The 20,591-nt window shown below is 31.8% G+C and overlaps 1 protein-coding gene across 7 annotated transcripts in view; it reads left to right on the plus strand.

Annotated features, from left to right (window-relative positions):
- Positions 1–20,591, plus strand: part of Tmem161b (transmembrane protein 161B) — a 64,252-nt gene that overhangs the window by 28,832 nt on the left and 14,829 nt on the right. For 4 of the 7 annotated variants that reach the window (XM_027927604.2, XM_071612433.1, XM_071612432.1 and 1 more), the window contains 3 exons: positions 2,416–2,499; positions 4,885–4,982; positions 9,868–10,024. In XM_027927604.2, the coding sequence (XP_027783405.1) occupies positions 2,416–2,499; positions 4,885–4,982; positions 9,868–10,024 (339 nt within the window). Of the gene's footprint in view, positions 1–2,415; positions 2,500–4,884; positions 4,983–9,867; positions 10,025–20,591 lie in introns of those variants that run through there. The other 3 variants (XM_071612435.1, XM_071612434.1, XM_027927606.2) reach the window with 2 other exon arrangements.

The following is a 20,591-nucleotide window of genomic DNA, read 5'->3' on the forward strand; positions in this document are numbered from 1 at the left end:
GGTTGCCATGATCTCCTTGGTTCACTAATTTGCTAGAATGACTGGTACAACTCAGGAAACTACTGTGTACTCATGACTGCAGTTTTATTATAAAAGGTGCTTGTAGGGTGCAGTCTGGGGAGGAGCATAGAATTTCCATGTCCTCTCCCTTCAGAGTCAAAAGATGTCACTCTCTGGGCACAACTGTATGTTAACCAATTACAAAGTTCCTCTGAGCTTCAATATCCAGCGTTTTTATGGAATTTTATTTATAGATATGATTTTATATTGCTGATTTATTAGTTTTTCTAAATTATTGAACTCAATGTCCAGCTTCCTTTCTATCACTACAACCCTCTCAAAATGTGTTTAGATGTTTCTGGTAACCAGACCTCATTCTGGAGCTTTTTAGGGACCTATTGCATGCTACCTCGTCAGCATAACAAAAACACCTTTTTCACTTAGGATAATCCAGGGACTTTTGAAGCTTTGTGACAGGATCTGAGGGCAAAGAACATATATTCTTTTTTTTAAGAGAGAGAGGAGAGAGAGAATTTTTTTTAATATTTATTTTTCAGTTTTCGGTAGACACAACATCTTTATTTTATTTTTATGTAGTGCTGATGATCGAACCCAGCGCCCCGTGCATGCCAGGCGAGCGCGTTACCGCTTGAGCCACATCCTCAGCCCCAAGAACATATATTCTTTATTATACTATAGGGAGGCTGACTTAGAAGACAAATTAGGAGTTTGCCAGGAAGGGGCATAGATGTTTATAAGCAGAGAGAAGAATATATGCAAAAGCAAGAGATCAAAGAATTTGTGAATAATGAAATGTCATTTAGTCAAGTTCGAATATTTTACTTTCAAGTGGGGAATGGTTGAAGGTGAATCTGTAGAAGTAGGCTGTGGTCAGATTATAAAAGGCTATGGAAACAGGAAGTCACAAACTCTGTACACATTTGGTCCTTGTCATATGTGTTTTATTGGAAAATTTTAAACATAAAATAGAATAGTGTAGTTATCAGAATTAATAGCTGGTGACCAAACTTGTTTCATTTCTACTCTCCTTCATCTCCCCTCCCCCAACATTTTATTTGTAGCAAATTTCACCACATTTTATTATTTTAGTCATGAATATTTCAGTGTATATTTCTGAAATATTTAAGCTTTAAAAAATTATCACAGTCCCATTATCATAGCTCAAAATTTTTTAACCATAATTCCTGAATATCATCAAATATCCAGTCAGTATACACATTGCCTATTCTGTAGTGTTTTTAGAATGGCAGATCAGTTGATAATTATTTGTAAAAATTGTGATACTTAGTATTAAAAATCTAGATTTTTGTGATTAAAAAATTGGAGCATCTAACAATTCTATGTGTATCTTTCTTTATAACTACAGCACCTTGGTCAGAGTCCTTGCTTAGTTGCCTTACTCATTGCTTTTACCCTGTAAAGAGCCTTTGGAAAATATTTAAACAGGCATATTTCATGAGTTTTTCATTATGGAAAAGTAACAAAGTAGGCCAGTGGATCTGATAAGTGTATCCAGGAAAGCAGGTAGGCCAGTTAATAAGAGTTTTATGATAGAGTTAGAGAGGATGACATGCTGAGGAAAAGTTTGAACACAGTCTTTTATAATAGAGTTGGTGGAGTTTAGAATTGTTAAGGTTTGAGGAACAGAAATGATAATGTGGAATGGATACATTGAAAATAAAATCTGAATATCAAATTAAGTGAAATGTAGATAGTGGGACAACTAGGTAGAACAAAATTTTTTTTAAATATTAATTGATTTTATTTTTTAAATACATGACAGTGGAGGTAGAACAAAATTATAAGGAACTGGTTGGTGTTTGGGAGGGGATAAATGTATTTGTTTGGGTATTTTGACTGTGTGGTAGAGGTGAATGTGCCCAGTTGTTGTTGGAACACATACTAAAGGAGATTACAGCCAGAAAAATAAAGGGTTTTCGAATACAACAGTTTTCTCGAATTCTTATATACATAATATTTGAGAATTCTCAAATGAAATTAAAGGGAAGGGAAAAGGAATAGTCTACCTTGTGAGAGATAACCACCCTCTTTTTTAGGAAACTGATGTTCTTTTATGTGAAAGATGGGTGGAGCATTAATGGATTCTTGCCCACTGGCCTAAGAGTTTACTGTATGTTAACTTTTAATAATACTTGTAGCTTATAAGAAATAGATACATACGTTACAGGGCCTGGCATCTAGTAAGTGCTTGGTAAGTGCATTTGAATCTAAGCCCTCTTAAGGCTTAAGCAGTAGTACCTATATTGGATTAGTTTTCACATGATATTTCCCTGCAGAGTCTTCACAAATAGGAAACTCCGTAAATATTTGTAGAATAAATGAATAATTTTGGTGATTTTAAGTGATTTATTTAAAAGGATTTTCCCCCCTTAGTTTAAGGTGGTATCAGCATCCTACAGAAGAAGAATTAAGAATTCTTGCAGGGAAGCAACAAAAAGGGAAAAGCAGAAAAGACAGGTAAGTTATATTGAAGAGCTTGAAAGCATTAAATATTTAATAAAATTTATGCAAATATATTCTTATGCTTTAATTAAAGGAACATTGATTACACTTACGTAGTTGATAAATTTGAGATAAGAATCTACAAATCTAATACTGGAAATTAATATATAAGCAGAAAACAATTATTATTTTACTAAAAAAATGTGTAACTGTATTTTTTTTGTTTAAATGAGAAAAACAACACTGTTATATTTAAAAAATTTTAGTTGAGGGTTGATGGGGAAAGAGACCAGTGACCTATGCATTCACTCTACAACTCATTTAATGATACACATGCTAGGCAAGTGCTCTACCACTGAAAAATATCTCCAGCTCCTAGCTCTTGAATGTTTTGTCCATGTTTAAAATCTATTCAGAGAACTAATAAACCACACTGCATGGACTACAGTAGCTTCATCTATAAAATAGATTGAACATAGTAATTTTGAAGAATTCTTCCAGGTTTAAAACTTTGTATTTCTTTCTGTAAAGTTAAATTTTCATGGCAACTACATATTAATTATCCTCTCTGAATAGGCTTTAATTTCCTTGGTCTTCTCCAAAATTATAATTCTAATATATTATAAAAGTCACTGAAATTAAATTGTCATTAAATATTTATCATAAAATTTATGTTTACCTGGCCTAATAGATTTGTAAGTACTAAAAAAATTTTTAAACGTTAATTATTTGGCAGTAATTGGAAATTTTCTCACCTTGCTACTATTCCTCTTTTTCTTTTACCATTAGAAGTACACCTTGAAGTTCATTAGAATATTAATCATCATCCTTCCTTTTTTATTCCAATAGTTAAGTTTTTTAACAGAATATTCTTTTCTAATATAGTTTCCAAAACACTTTCCATAGTTGTACTTAGTCCTTAGTTCTACTTAATTTCTGATAATTACCTAATGATTTATACTTGACTAATGGGAAGCTGTTGATTAAAGATATTAAATGTGCTGCCCGAGTTCATATAATTTAAGGCTTTATTCCTAGTAGCACTAGTTTGATTTGTCTGTATGAGATAATTTTTACTGAGATTCTCCCAGTTTATATTTTTATTTATTCCCAAGAATAAATACAAAATTTCTAGTTTGAAATTAATTTTATCAAAAGTTAATTTATTATTTTGCCTGTCTTTAAACATTACATATGGTCTCAAAAGACTAGAAATGGAACCACCATATAACACTACTATACCACTCCTTGGTATTTGTCGTAAAGAATGAAAGTCATCATATTATAGTAATACCTTTGTACCCATGTTTATAGTACAACTCACAATAGCCAAATTATGGAACCAGCCTCAGTGTGTGTCAATAGATAAATGGGAGATATGTATGTATGTATGTATATGCATATGTGTGTATAAATGTGTATATATATAATTTGTATGTGTTTATATTCACATATATACACATACATACATACAATCGAGTTTTCGTTCAGCCATAAAGAAGAATGAAATATGTTATTTGCAAAGAAAATGGATGGAACTTCAGAGCATTATGTTAAACAAAATAAGCCAAACTCGGAAAAACATGGGTCGTATGTTTTTTCTCATATACAGAAACTAGAGGAAAAAGGAAAAGAAGGGCGGGGATGAAGGGCTCATGGAAGTAAAGGGGAGACCAGTAGATTAGAGGAAAGGGACCACAGGGAGAAAGGATGGGAAGGAAGGGGGAAATACTGGGGAATGATATTGACCAAATTATATTATTATATCGTGTGTGTACATATATGTAACAACAAATCCCACTATTAATGTATAATTATAATATACCAATAAAAATATGTGAAAATTAAAATTAAAAACAATTTGGGAGTGATATGAATGCACATGACATCATTATTTTCTTCCATTTGTGATTTTTAGTAGATACAGTTCCAAGGTAGCCTTCATATTTCTGATTTTCTTAAACACATTAATTTTAATATTTCTTCAGCTCTGACATATTTCTTTGTGTGTGATTCAAAGACAAGTATACTTGTCTTCATTTGCTTTTATTCTTGTGCCTAAAGAAGGAGATATTAGGTGGTCTTTAAAACTACAAAAGAGAAAATAGAAGAAATGGGTGTGAAATACTAAACTAGAAACCACAGTTTTGTTGCTGTCTAATTTAGGTAATTCTTTTCCCTGCCAATTTATATATATCCACATGGTAATTTACATTCACATTTTGTAGCCCCCTTTCAAAAACTAATTTCGAGTATCTTACCTCCATTCTGATGAAATATTTTAAAATTTGCTCTTTTTCACTGCAAAATTTTAAATCTCATTTGTATTTAGTCTGATACAAGCACTTACATAATAGTGTAGGTAACTTGTTTTTTGTGTCACCTGTCTGATTTTTATAGGAAATATAATGGTCACATTGAAAATAAACCACTAACCATTCCAAAGGATATTGACCTTCATCTAGAAACAAAGTCAGTTACAGAAGTGGATACTTTAGGTAAGGGAATTTTGGTAAAATGTTCTGTAAATCTCAGTTTTATATTATGGTAGTGAAAGTACTTTCATTTTATCTGTTGTGGCTAGTTGGTGTGCGTGTGTGTGTGTGTGTGTGTGTGCGTATGTGTGTGTACACGCGTGCTTTTCTGATCATTCAGTACATGAGGCACAATCTAAAAACTTAGAAGCTCCAAGTGACTTCAGTTGATTTAAATTTCCTTTTCTGTTCACCAAATTTGTAGTAATGTTTTGATCATTTTTCAAAAGAGGCTAACTTACACAAGTTTGTCACACAGTCTCTGTTTATTAAGTTGAGGTCACAGTTTTTATAATCTTGAATTCTAAACTTACTTTGCTTCCTGTACTTGCCTACTTCTTACATAATGTGACTTGCAAAGTATATTTGTATTGAATTAACTATATTTTCAATAATTCAGTTTTATTCTGACATTTAGTAGAAACAAAAGTGGTTTTAGAACAATAAATGGAATAAGAATTAGGAAATTTTACTTATACAAGATTCATAGATACATTGAATATCTGAGTAAGTCATTTACTTTTCTGTAATTGTATATTGACTATAAAAGTTTAAAATAAAATTTATAAGAAATTATTTGAATCTAGAAGAGAAAGGTGATATTATTTTTTAAAACTAGTTTTCTCAGGGTGCGGTGGCACACACTTGTAATATCAGATACTTGGGAAGCTGATGTAGAAGGATCACCAAGTTTGAGGCCATCCTGGACAATTTAAGCAAGACCTTATTTCATATTTAAAATAAATAAATAAAAGGTCTGGAGATGTAGCTCAGTGGTAGAACAAGCACCCTTGGGTTCAGTCCCCAGTATCACACAAACATGTAAACCTCCCCTGCAAAAAAAAAGCACTGGTTTTCAAACCTCAACTATTTATTAAAATCATTTGAGAAGCTCTTTAAAAAAAAATCCCCTACTCCCACCCTTGAATATTCAGTGAATCTAGAATAGATTCTGGGAATTTGTGTTTTTAAAAGTATTCTACATTTGGGGTTTTTGGTTTTGTTTTTGTTTGACCATGTTTGAGAGCCACTTTTGATAATGTATAAAGTATCATGCAATTCTGAGTTAAATCACACCATCTTCAAAAACGCATAACAAATTTATCTAGTTTTCATATAGAATTTTTTAGTGATCTGAAGTACCTTCAAAATATTTGAAAGTTGAGTATTACACCTATATAAATTATGTGTATGGAAAATAAACTGTTCTGGAACCCAAAAATGTTAATGAAGAACAATATAAATCAATTATCTAGTATCATTTAGACTTTTAAGACCTGTTATCTGCTATGCTCTTTTTCTTTTTTATTTTTTTTTTAGTTACAAGTGGACACAATATCTTTGTTTTATTTATTTATTTTTTTATGTGGTGCTGAGGATCAAACCCAGTGTCTCACACATGCAAGGCAAGCACTCAACCACTCAGCTACAACTCCAGCCCCTCTTTTTCTTTTTCCATATAAAAATATTTAAAACATTTTAATTTTTTCTTTTTTTGATACTGGTGATTGAACCCTGGGCTCTTAACCACTGAGCCACACCCCAGCCTTTTTTATTTTTTAGTTTTTATTTTGAGACAGTGTCTTACTAAGTTACTTAGCACCTTGCTAAGTTGCTGAGGCTGGCTTTGAACTTGCAATCCTAGATATGTAATATCTAGGATATTATGTAAAATGTATTATGTAAAATTATGTAAAAATAGATATGTAAAAATACAAGAATATAAATATATTCTCCCTGATTGCTAGTATAATTTTTATCATTTTTACTAATAGCTACTATTTATTGAATAATTATTTGCTACTGAACTTCAATAATATCTTTAAGTTTTTGAACATCAAGCACCTTGAATACTTTTATCAACTCATCCTCACAGTTCTGTGAGGTAAGTAATTCTGTGTGTGTGTGTGTGTGTGTGTGTGTGTGTGTGTGTGTGTGTGTAGGCTCATTAGGACAAGAATTAAAAAATTTATAGGCAGGGTTATATACTGCATGTAATAGAGCACACAAATGTAGGCTATTATAATGAACTTTAACAATTGAAATCGAGATAATGTGACTACAACACATAACATGTTCAGTATTTGAGTTTTGAGAACTAGTTGCAAATGATCCTGCTCAACAACTGATCATTTAATATCAAGAGTATTCTAATTAGGAGGCCAATTAGTAGCCATGGTTGCTGCCAACCTTTGGGACCTGGCTTCCATGCCAAACTCCAGAGCTACTGTTGGGCCACTTTGTGGCTTCAGAGTTGGTCACTGAAGAGATGTTAAACATCCATGAAAATTGTCATTGCTTTGAGAAATTCTCCAGACTACAACAGATCACAGATATTCGAGCTGAAATCTGTTAGTCAAGCCTGGAAATTGAACTTCTGAAACTAGAAAAAGACAGCAGATGTTGTTCATCTTTTCCATTTGTCTCAGAAGTGTCATGCACTACAAAGCATGAATAATCGTCTGGAAGATGTGCTAAAAGAAAAGAGGTCCTATAGGCAGACTGTTGAAATCTGCGTGCCAGGAAAACTTACCTATGGAAGCTGTTTATCACAGGTTAAACTGAGAAGAAATGAACAGATGTATATGTTTTCTGAGGGTAGTTCTTGTTTACCAGTTAACTTTATAGCATAATTCATGAAACAATGTATTATTGATGTGTTTGTTAATATTAATATTGATACATTAAATAGAAAATTCATTACTTTAAAAGAAATATTACTATGGTGAAAAGAAAACTTCCTTTTGCACATTGTGTTTTGGGAATTACAAATTAGGACTTTAATGGGAAAAAATTAGATCTTTAACATGTAGCAAGGTGGGTAAAAATTGGTTTTATTATATATAGATTATTATATATAGACTGTTTTCTGTGAAGTAAATGTATTATTCACTTAATGTTACCTATATGTAAAAATTCTGTTGAAGATATTTAACATAGAAGAGAACAATGTCAATTAAGAAAGGAAAAACTGGATTGTGGTCTCATCTCTACTACTTATATGCCTCAAAGTCTTGGACAGAATGATAGCAGTTTTTGCTCATGATATAGTTTTTGCTTCAGTTTCCCAGTCTGCAAAATGAAGATAATTTCTGTTGCTGTCTGTCTTGTGAAAATAGTATAAGTATCAACTTGAAGTTCTTGGTTATGATTAATAAATGATAATACAATAGAAAAAATATTCCAATTAACTAGAATAGAAGGGAGATTTTTTTTAGATTTACATTTATGTAATCATTTGTGAATGTATGCTGCATATGTGTATTTAAGTAAAAATGGGGTTTTTCTGTCTGAACTTTTGATTCCAATATTAAAAGGCAAATATGTAATTGGATTATTGAGTACAAAAAGAATATAATTGTAACACTTGGGTTAAATATATAGCCAAAAATGTATGTAACTTGTACTTCGATTGAATGTGTTATCAATATCTCAGTAACTATTTTGAAAGCCCATCTCAGTTTGTACTAGTTGTCTATTATAAGAACCTTAAAGAACATTAGAACTTGTGAATGTCACCTGGCTGTTTGCTATGAGTGAGTTCCATGGAAGAAGCCTGTGTGCTTGTGAGCAGGCATGGAGAATTAGAAAACTTTTTGAACAACAGACATTTGTTTATCTTTTCATTCACTTTACTGTCCTCCTTTCAGAAAGTTATTCAAAAGGCTGAATGTTGGTAATTTCTTTTTTTAACTCACTGGGGGCGGGGGCGGTGGGGAGCAATTGAGGGAGGAATCTTAACAACCATTTAGGATAAATCTTGAAGTCTAATGTTCAAAACCAAGATCAGTCAAAACAGAAATCCTAAAGCAGTTTAAATAACTTGAAGCAAATTGAGAGTGTTAAAATAACAAATAACAAATTTGCTGATTTGTAAAAGGACTTGGGATTTTTTAAATTTACTGTCATCACTTAGAAATGATATTAGTTTTGGTTAGTTTGTTTTGATACTTTTAAGAACTCTCACTTTGAGTGGTATTTTATTTTTAAAATATTTTTTCTGTAAGGACATCGTATCTTTATGTATAATTAGATTACATTTTGCAACCAAGAAGTTTGTTCCAAAATAAAGTTGATTATTTTATTATGTGCCAGTAAAAACACATTAATTGATGTTTATATATGTGATTTACTTCCACATTTTAGGAGGCCTTTTAAAAAATAATGTTGGTATTTTGAAGTATACTCTGATGAAAGTAAACCAGAATAAAATAAGCAAACAAACTTCCTTATAAAAGGTTTAAATTAAGTTAGATGCAAAGCAACAGAATTATATTTACTTTTATAGAATGTTAATTTTAACAATAAGCTTTGAAGAATGAAATTGTTGAGGGATATGGTTTTTTATAAAATCAACAAACATTTCAGTTTATTTTAATTTGCAGTAGCAACAATTACTAGTCCTTCATTAGTGCGATTAATCATCGTAAAAATTTTAACTCTTACATTACAAAAGTGAACATACATGTAAATCTTTATATACTACACCCAGTTTTATTCATTGAAGTTAAGATATTATCTATATCCTCAAAAAGAAAATTTTTGACTTATGATACCTGAAAAAAAATAGTTATTTCAGCTAAGAAAATGCCAACACATTTGTAATCATATTTTAATGACAATTGAGGTAATTTTGATAATCATTTCAGGTTTATTCCAATTATTTAATTTCCAAGCTATTATATTTTTAACTTTGGATGCTAACATTTTGAGTCTGTTTCCATTTTTATATTCCTATGTTTGCAAAACTTATATTGCAAATCAATAAATAGTCATACTTTAATTATGGATAAATTCTCATAATCTATGTAATTTTAAATGAAAATCTTTTTTAACCTTTATTTTTCAGCATTGCATTACTTTCCAGAATACCAATGGTTGGTGGATTTCACAGTGGCTGCTACAGTTGTATATCTAGTAACTGAAGTCTACTACAGTTTTATGAAGCCTACACAGGAAATGAATATCAGCTTAGTATGGTGCCTGCTGGTTTTATCTTTTGCAATGTATCCTTCAAAACATCATTAATATTAATTTATAAACTTCTTTTGCAGTTAATATCATTAGATCCTGTGTCTTATTAAAAAAAAAAAGAAATTGCAGATTAGAGGACTTTCCTTTGTTGAATTCTTCATGTAATTGAAAAAATTTCGGAGAAATAGAGGTAAATAGTTTTAGAAAGTTAAATATGAGGAAAGATGCCAGTTCATTGATTCCTTGCTTATCAAAGTCTAATTTTACAGAAACAGCTTTTTTTTTTTTTTTAGGGATTTTCTTCCAGGTGTTTTAACTATTATATGGTATTGGTACTATTTTAATTTTAGATATTAGCTTACCTTTCTCCTTTCTTCCATTCTTCCCAGGCATTTATTAAATTTGTTATCAATTTTTTACTATGTTATTTTTATAGCTAAGCATTCTGGTATACTATTACCTTCCTTGAATACTTCATTGGAAAAAAATTTTGAGATAGGGTTTTGCTAATTTGCTGAGGCTGCCCTCGAACTTGGAATTCTCCTGCCTCAGCCTCCCATTGAATGTAAGTTCTCTACTTATAGGTCAACTGAGACTTCATTTCAGGGTCTTCCTAAGAATTCCTGTACCCTTTCTGAATCCCATGCTTGCCTCTTCCTTAGTTTTGGCAGAGGCCATTCTTATACTATCCTTAGAAAAAGTGGTAAGTTGTTTTTGAAGTGTTGTATGCCTGAAATTATTTTTCTTATACTTGACTGATAGTTGGCTCAGTAGAAAATGCAAGGAAGGAAATAATTTTTTCTCAGATGTTTTTGAAGTTGTGAGAAATTGGATGTTCTCTTGCTCTTCTTGTTTACTTTCTCTTTCCCACTATGTACTCTTCCTGAACTTTTTCTCTTTATGCTTTTGGTATTTTGAAGTTTTATCATTAATTATGTTAAGTTATGGATTTTCCCTTTAGGTCTAGAAATTCATATCTTTGACTGTTAAGAGATAATTTTGTGCCATACTGAATGTCTGTTTTCATCCTTATGCTAGGAGTTTAGCTATTTGGAAACTCAGGCTCTTGAGTTCTGGAAAATTGACTTGAATTGTTGGTGATTTCTTCTTTATTATTATTTTTTTTATCTTGTTAGAATGCTTATTGTTTAGATATTATCCCTCTAAGACTGGTATTCTAAGGCTGTCATCATATTTCCCATGGATGTATGTATGCATGTGTATGTTTGTATGTGTGTATATGAATGTGTGTACACATACATATGTGTATATATACACATACATGTGTGTGTAATATTTTTATATTTTTTTATTTTCTGGGAGATTTTCTTAACCTGAATTCTTATATTCATTTTGAATTTCTGACATAATTTTAAATTTTAAGCTTAGTTTAATTTCTCTACCTCCTTTATGAAACCCTTCTCATTTTATGATTATATTATCTTCTTGTGTTTGTTTATAATAGTGATAGATTCTGGTAAAGTTTTCTTCCTACCAAATATTTTTCTACTCTAATTTACTTTTGTTTATTTAATTTGGTTATTGTCTTGTTGAAGGCTTTTTTCAGAGAACTTTAATTGACCTATGCTTATAGTTCTATATTTAACTACGAGACAAAAAGTAGAATAGAAACTGTGAGTGTATGGTGAAATAAGTTGTTTACCTTTCCTTAGTCTTCAGACTTGTTTCAGATAATAGAGGTGGATTAAACTGGTTACTTTTTAAGGTACTTTTTCTGCCTTAGTACTGGGGATTGAACCCAGGGCCCTGTACATGTTAGTCAAGCACTTCACCACTGTGCCCAGTGGTACTTATTTTTAATACCTACTGTTACCCCCAACACACACATTCAACAACTGGCACTTTCACCCCAGTACAGAGAATTACAAACATCACATCAGTTCCTTCACCTTTCTGGGAGTTCTGCAATAAGATCAGAAACTTCCCTTAACTTTTTGACTCAGGTTCCTCATTGTGTTTAAGTCATTTACTACTACCTGTTTGCTTTCTAGTATCCACATTTTACTGTTTTTTAAGTACTTGAAAACAAATTTCTTGTCATTTTGGTGTGGTTTAAGAACAGACTAAAAGTAAATGTTATGCTTGCTCTGATATTTTTATCATGTGATTTTTTTAATTTGTTCTAGTTGATTATACATGACAGCAGAATGCATTTCAGTTTACTGTATACAAATAGAGCACAGCTTTTCAGTTCTTTGGTAGTATATGATGTACAGTTGCACCATACATGCAATCAGTCATACATGTACCTAGGGTAATGATGTCCATGTCATTCCACCATCTTTCTACCCCCATGTCCCCTCCCTTCCCTTTGCCCAATCAAAGTTCCTCCATTCTCACCCCCACCCCCACTCCTACCCCCGCTGCCCATTATGGAACAGCATCCACTTATCAGGGAGAACATTCAGCATTTGTTTTGGGGGGGATTGACTTACTACAGCATAATATTCTCCAGCTCCATTCATTTATCTGCAAAAGTCATAATTTTATTCTCTTTTAAAGCTGAGTAATATTTCATTGTGTGTATATACCAGAGTTTCTTTATCCCTTCATCTATTGAAGGTCATCTAGGTTGATTCCACAGTTTATCTATTGTGAATTGAGCTGCTATAAACATTGAAGTAGCTATGTCACTATAGTATGCTGATTTTTAAGTCCTTTGGGTATATACTGAGGTGTGGGACAGCTAGGTCAAATGGTGGTTCCATTCCAAGTTTTTTGAGGAATCTCCATACTGCTTTCCAGAGTGATTGCACCAATTTGCATTCCCACCAGCAATGCATGAGTGTACCTTTTCCCCCACATCTTGTCAACACTTACTGTTGCTTGTATTCTTTTTTTTTTTTTTTTAAGAGAGAGAGAGAATTGTAATATTTATCTTTTAGTTTTCGGCAGACACAACATCTTTATTTGTATGTGGTGCTGAGGATCGAACCCAGGCTGCACGCATGCCAGGCAGTACGCTACCGCTTGAGCCACGTCCCCAGCCCATGCTTGTATTCTTGATAATTGCCATTCTGATTGGAGTGAGATGGACTCTTAGAGTATTTTTGATTTGCACTTCTGTAATTATTAGTGAAGTTGAAAATATTTTCATGTATTTGTTGATTGATTGTATATCATCTTCTGTTCATTTCCTTAGCCCATTTATTGATTGGCTTATTTATTCTTTTGGTGTTGAATTTTTTGAGTTCTTTATATATCCTAGAAATTAGTGCTGTGATATGCATGTAGTAAAGATGTTCTCCCACTCTGAGGGTTCACTCTTCACATTATTGTTTTTTTTTTTTTTTTTTAATATTTTGTTTTAGTTGTAGTTAGACACAATACCTGTGTTTTTTATTTTATTTTTATTTTTATGTGGTACTGAGGATCCAATCCAGTGCCCCACACGTGCTAGGAGAGCTCTACCACTGAGTCACAACGCCAACCCCTGATTGTTTCCTTTATCATGTGATTTTAAAAAAAATTTTTTTTTAATTGTAGATGGACACAATACCTTTATTTATTTTTATTTGGTGCTGAGGATTGAACCCAGTGCCTCACAACACATGCTAGACGAGTACTCTGCCACTGAGCCACAATCCTAGCCCTGCTATATAATTTTTATTGTTTGTAAGATCCTGCTTTCTTTCTTCAGGAATTCTTATTAGTAAGTTATTTATCTTATTTGAATGGATCTTTAATTTTTATCTTTATTTTATATTTTCTCAATTATTTTCTTATACTTTTATAATTCAATCCCTCTGTTGATTTTGATTTTTTTTTTTTTTTTTAAGGTACTGTGGATTGAACCCAGGGCCTTGCATAGCCTAGGCAAGTGCTATCTCACTGAACTATATTCCCAGCCTTATTTATTTATTTATTTATTTTTTAGACAGGGTCTTGCTGAATTTAATTTCCCAGGCTTGCCTCAAACTTGGGATCCTCCTTTTTCAGCCTCCTCAGAAACTGGGATTACAGTTGTATTGTCCTTGTACCTACCTACCTGTTGAATTGTTTACTGTGAACTTTAAAAAATAATAATTAATTAAAATTAAGTCTTTTATTTAATTAATTTGTTTATTTTTGGTAGGGGCTACTGATACTAAACTCAGGCCCTTCCTACATTCCAACCCTAAGTCTTTTAGTCTTTTTTTTTTTTTTAGTGTTTTTCTTTTTATAGCATTCTCATGTTGTGGATGTATAATATCTTTTTACTTCCAATGTATTAATCTTTTTTAAGTTCTCATTTACACCTTACATTGCATTTTTCCTCCTTTTTGTTTTAATCATGGAGATTGTTCTCAGATGTCTGTGAGCTTTGAATATCTGTTGATATTCATTCAAGAAGGCACTACAAAATTGAAAGTTTTGTGCAACTGGCTGGAGTTTATTGATTAATGAAGCTTTTTGTGGATGATTAAGGGAGACCTTGAGGGGGGGATTTCTAACTGTCAGTATTTGCAGATTTGGGGCTCTCATTTTCTCCAGAGAGAATTTGTCTATTCTCCCACCTGTGAAATAAAACCAATGACTAATATTATGGGAACTGATAGATCAACTTCTCAACATTCACTATGTATGTAACTTACTAGCTCTTCATTGTCAGCCTAACTTTTACATAGTAATCCCAAGCCAATCTTCTCTGATTTACTATCTTCAAAAAGTAATCCTTACACATTCTGCCAGAGTTGGTGAAGAGCAACCATGTAATTTATGTGATTAGGCAAGACAGAAAATCTGGAAAGTCTTAATTACTATGAATACAGGCTTTCAAACAATCTTCCTGTTTTCAAACACTCTACAACTCTACATTTGGAAGTACCTGGTGTCTCTAATTCCTGGCTTTTCTAGGGCCTCTGATGAATGAATTTGCTTTCTTTCTTAATGGGTTCCTCTCTTTGCAGACCCAGTATACCAGAAAATGCTGAAACCTAAATTAGTTGTTGCTTTTTCAACCATTTCCTGTCTTTTAAAACTTTATTGACATCTTTTTTTTTGTTTTTCCTGTGTCACTTATTTTTAATTCTTGAGGATTTTTACTTTCCTATGTGGTTTCTTCAGTCAGATTTTGGGAGTAAGCAGAGGAATGTGTGTCTTATGTCTTTTATATTCAACCAGAGACTGTTAACACTATTTAAGCACATACTATTTTAAATATATGACATGATTTGACATTTTAATTCATTGTGTTCGTTCTTTCTTGACTCTTTTGGATTGATTTAGTTATAATGTAGAGTAGAAGGACCAGAGCACAGCCTTGAGAGGCAGTATCTTCACAGGTATATAGTATACTAGGTAGAAATATGATCATGTTTTTCAGTTGAGAAACATCCTCAGATATGTATTTTGAAAGATTATGTTCACTTAGAATATTCCTGTTTAATTTTGTAGCATTAAAAATGTGATAATACCACTCAATCAGAATACTCATTTTTCATATCAAGTCATATAAAACCCACTAAAACATTTCATTTTAATAATTAGCATAGCTGACTAATCTTACTTTTTTCATACTTCGAGCTCTCATGTTCTTTGAAATGTTATTTATTATGGAATATCCTTTTCTTGATTGCCTTCATTGTTTATACATATCCAGAAATATATATTTTTATATACAATTTAATTTTAGTGAGATATAGTCCTAATACTTACCTAACCAAATTTTTTAAAATATACTTGTAAATAGCTATTCATATTGTTTCTGTGAATAAATTTCAGCTTTCTGTTTCATTCAGTAATGCCCAATAGTGTGAGAGCAAATGTCCTTAAACAGTCTTCAGCACTGAACTGACTCTGCTAAGTTTTAAGTACTGCACTCACAAAAAGTGCCAAACAGTCTCATCCCTGCTGGAGTCTCTTAGCTTGGTGACTCATCCCAGAAGGGAAAGAAAGTGCTGAAGAGCTTATAGTTCAAGCTATTTTCTGCCAACTTTAAATCTCCACAGAATGGGTAGGGAAGAAGAAGGAAGTAGAATTCTGTATATGTGTAGGTATGTGATTTTCCATTCAAACCTGTAGCATGTGAGAAAACAACCTGCTCCCTTTCACAGCATAGAAAAGACCAAAATTAAGTGCCAGTTATCCATATTAACACCAAAGAGGGGTCTGTTTATAATCTCTTTTATCTTAGTCATCTTGTTTTCACCCTATGAACTAAATCCAGAAGAAATGACCTCTGAGTGGCTTCTCTTGGTTTTTTTATTTTATATGTCTACTTATTAGTCTAACACATGTTGCCATTGATGACATAGAATAATAGCTCTACTGAATTCCAAAGTCACACATTCTTCAATTGATTCAGAAATTCTCTGCAGTTGTTACTGATGAATTATCTTTTGTTAAGGTGGTACCCAGGTCAGTCACATAAAATTTATCAATTCATTCAAAAGTTGGGAAGAAAATTGCTTTATTTCCATGGTCATTTTGTTTTTTCCCTTCGGTTTTATTTTACATACTTATGTAGGACAGCAGTGATAATTTCTATAGAATCTTGAAGGTTCTAAAAAATGAGAATTGACTTTTTTAATGTGTGACTCTAACCCCTGAATCCTGGAACCTAAAACTGCATCATCTCTCATGATCAGCTCTACTTTGTGCTTCAACTTGAGTTGTACCTTCATCTCAGCTATCACATTTTCGCTCTCACTCCTAAATCCAAACTAAGTCTAGTTCTCTTCATTCTCATTTGTAATTCTAAGAACCTTTTTTGAAGAAGCCTGTGCATTTCCATTCTATTTATGCCCAGTTGCTAGGTAGGAGGAAGATACAGGGTGAAGAAAGCCTTGCAGTAAGGATGGAACAGTTCTAGTAATTGTCTTTCCTGTCTGATGGCCCATGAGGTGTCAAGAGTCACTGGAAAAATATCTTCCAGTTTTATGAGTATGAAGCATGTTTCATTTATGAATAAATGAAAAGTAAAAGGGGTCTGGGGTTGTGGCTCAGTGCTAGAATGTTCGCCTAGCATATATGAGATACAGGGTCCAATTCTCAGCACCACATAAAATACACAACCAAAGTCGTTGTGTCCTTCTACAACTAAAACAATATTTTAAAAAAAAGAGTAAAAAGGTAAAAATGATGATGGCAAAAAGCCAAAGATCCCGTGGTAGGCATAAAACTTTTAAAAATAAAAATGCTCTAAAATGTATGAATCTTTTTTTTTTTTTTTAAGAAACTTTCTTAGGAATGAACTGTAGCACAGAAAGTAATGAGTCAATTACATGAATTTGAGAAGAAAGTTATTCTATAAAGAATGATAAAGCTTCTCAGTAGTCCTATTATATTTGGCTAAAGAACTGGATCATTAGTCACATTTCCACAGCACTTGTATTTTACAATGTGGTTGATTTTAAGGTACAAAACCCTATTATGTATGTTTTTATGGCTGTGTTTAAATTTTTAATTTGCTTTGGATGCCAGACATGCAAATTTTACATAAAGATAAAAACTGTGAATGATTTAAATTAAAATAAATTGTAGGGTTTTCTGATAATACTCAGTTCTATATATGTAAATTTGCAAATTAAGCATGTGTAAGTTAAATGCTACCTTTTTTGCTATTGAAAATAGACATCTGCAGCAAGCTATCACAACTTAGTCACCATTTTCAAATTCCATAAAGGTTCTAAATTACTATATTCTTACTGTCTAAAAATGTGCTGCTTTAAATTAATGAGGAAAATGAAACTCTAAACCCTGAAGTAAACTGGATAAGATGTCAAGAAGGACAGAGTCAAAGTTATTGAATCTGAGCTAAGGTACTTATTTTTTCTTGAGAAGTTGTGCATAGCATGTTATCTAAAAGTTTGTTTCTTTTATAAACTTTTGGAGATCTTATGTGATTTCTAGATTATACAGACTTCTGATTAGAAACTTAGAGTTAAATAGAAACGATAGGAGCTTATTTCTATTTTTTAATTTATAATTCTTTTTTCTCTTAAAGTGATAATTTTTCTTCTGAAATAAATTTTAAAGATATTTTGTTTCACTTTAATGCAAAAGCTTAATTAATAGGGCTTTATTTTTATATATTTGGTTTTGTTTTCAAAATAAAGCTTTATGCTTTCAAATATCTCTATTTTCCCCCCATAATCTGGTTAGGTTGAGGTTAGTGATTATGGGATGAAATTTTAGACAAGCATGACATTTTTTTTCTTCTTTCTAATTGGTAATTGAACCTACCTAAGAAAATATGAAAAAATAATTTTAGTCAAAGAGTATCAATGCTTTATTTATTTTTAACATTGGAATTTAGGATCAGAATTTTTTTTAAGGATTTTACTTACTCAGTCATAAGGGCCTATCAAGTACTTATTGTTTAGTTTTATTGTGTATCTGTAAGTATACATCTATAATAGATTTTTGGTACAGTTTCTAGGTTGTTTTGCCGTGTAGAATGCAAAGTGTTACTGGTATTAAGTATTTTGGTTGCCTTTTCTGCAGGAACAGTAAATGTGAAAGGCTTAACCATTTGATAGGAAAAAAAATCATACTTTATTTTTATTGGTAATGCTCATAAAAGTAAGAATATAATCTTTCTTCTTAGAGTTGAAAAACTTACATGAAATTTCTTGGCTAAGTGGAAATATTACCAATTATAAAAACATACTCAAAAATTTGTAAAAAATATTAGAGAATACCCATCATATTTGTGTATTGGCAACAATGTATTTCTTATTGAATTTTCCTTGTCAGAAAAGCATTGATAAATATCTTTGAATGATTTGGGCATTTTTTGGTATAGAGGTATATTTTCTTAATGAGAATTGAGGCTTTAAAGCGATGTGAGTATAAACTAAGTTGAATCATAATAGTACCTTGATAAATGTTATTAAATGTTATTCTAGATGTGAGAAAAAAATTGCCGTTTTAGAACTAAATATTAAGCCTGCTCACCACTTTAAAGCTCTTCAGCTTAACCTTAATCATAAATAAAATATTTCCTCCTAAGTAAGTTTCTCTACCTGCCCTTGATCTTTTTTTCCATTTGAATTATTGCATTGGCATCTATAAAATGTGAACTATTTCCAACTGCAAAAAGTATGTTAATACTAAATTAGAACTTTAAAAGTGTCAGCCTTGTGTCAGGAAAAAAAAAATGTTTCCTCTAATGTTCTTGGTTTCAAGGGTTGAGATTTTGCAACAGAAAGTAAACTAATTTAGCATGTAAAGTTGGTGGTCTTTCAGCTAAGAATAAGGGGTAAAACTGGTGAAAAAAAAAAACGAGTTTCTTAAAAGAAAATGACTATTTGCATCCATAGTCTTCCATATATAGCCTTGAATATTCTTTAAACATTAATCTGTAAATAGTGAGAGGAAAAAAGTAAGAAGTTCATTCAAAGGGAAGGTACTTGACCACTATTATTTTCATTGCTTAACCATAAATAAATAAATAAAATGCCATGTTTTTAACTAGTGTTTTTTGGTTGTACATGTCTGTAAGTATAAAAGCTTAATTTTGGCATCATCATATTATTATTTACATCAGATATTTGTACATAAAAAGGCAAAAATGTGTACCTAATTTACTTTGCTACCTAATTTACTTTGCTAAACAGCCCAGTAAGAAACTTTGTTACATACAGCCTTAGGTAGTATAGATATTTTCTATTAAATGATCTTAAAGTTACCATAGTTACCAGTGAAAAACTCAAATGGAACACCATACTCTAGTTATTTCTCCTGACTTATAAAAACAATAAGCCAAATTTATATTCTAAGTCTAATAATAGCTTTTTTAGGAAGTTTTTGTTTGGCCTTCTATTATATACTTAAAGAGATTTAAATGCAACTGAGACTTGTATCATTATTTGATCTGTCTGTCCTTGTTTTTACTCCAATATTCTCTGGTATTAGAAGTTCAGTATTTAATTCATTTATCTAGGAAACATCAGATTGTTGCTGAGAACTACAAAGAACTCTTTAATTTTTAACTAGCCCTCTCAGGTGGTGGATATAGTGTCTGCATTTTACTAATGAATAAATGAAAACATGGAGAGGTTAATAAATTTTCATGTGAAAGATCACATAGTAAGAGTAGAACCAGGATTCAGCCAGGCACTCTAGATCTAGAAAATGCTTTATTTATAAATTGGTCACACTACAGTTTAAGGTACTATATGATTATATGGCAAGTGAATTTTAGTAGTAAATGCTATAATAAATTCCGAAGAGTAAGAGACTGGTCTTGACTGGTGAGGTAATGCTAAGCTTTGGAAGGTGTGGAGTTCAGTTGAGTCTATATGATTAGGTAGATGGGAGAGAAGAGGACCATTCAGATGAGAGAGAAATTATTATCCAAGACAGTGTTGCAGTTACATTCTGGAGATGGTAAATACACTATCCTGACAAGTGGAGGTTTGGGGAATATTGAATGAAAAGTTGAAAGCATGGAAATGGCCAGATCATAGCATTTCATTTCAGAATACCGTATGTGTATTTTACACTGAGTTGTGGGGAGGTTTTGTTCTAATATGGAACTCAATAAATACTTAGTTTAAGATTTAACTAGCCAATATGAATTGAGGATGCAGGGATTGTGACATTTTAGACATTTATGGAGTGGGGTGATGTTGAAGGATTAGTGATCAGGGC

Source organism: Marmota flaviventris, chromosome 5 (genome assembly GCF_047511675.1).
Source record: "Marmota flaviventris isolate mMarFla1 chromosome 5, mMarFla1.hap1, whole genome shotgun sequence".
NCBI classification, from domain to species: Eukaryota; Metazoa; Chordata; class Mammalia; order Rodentia; family Sciuridae; genus Marmota; species Marmota flaviventris.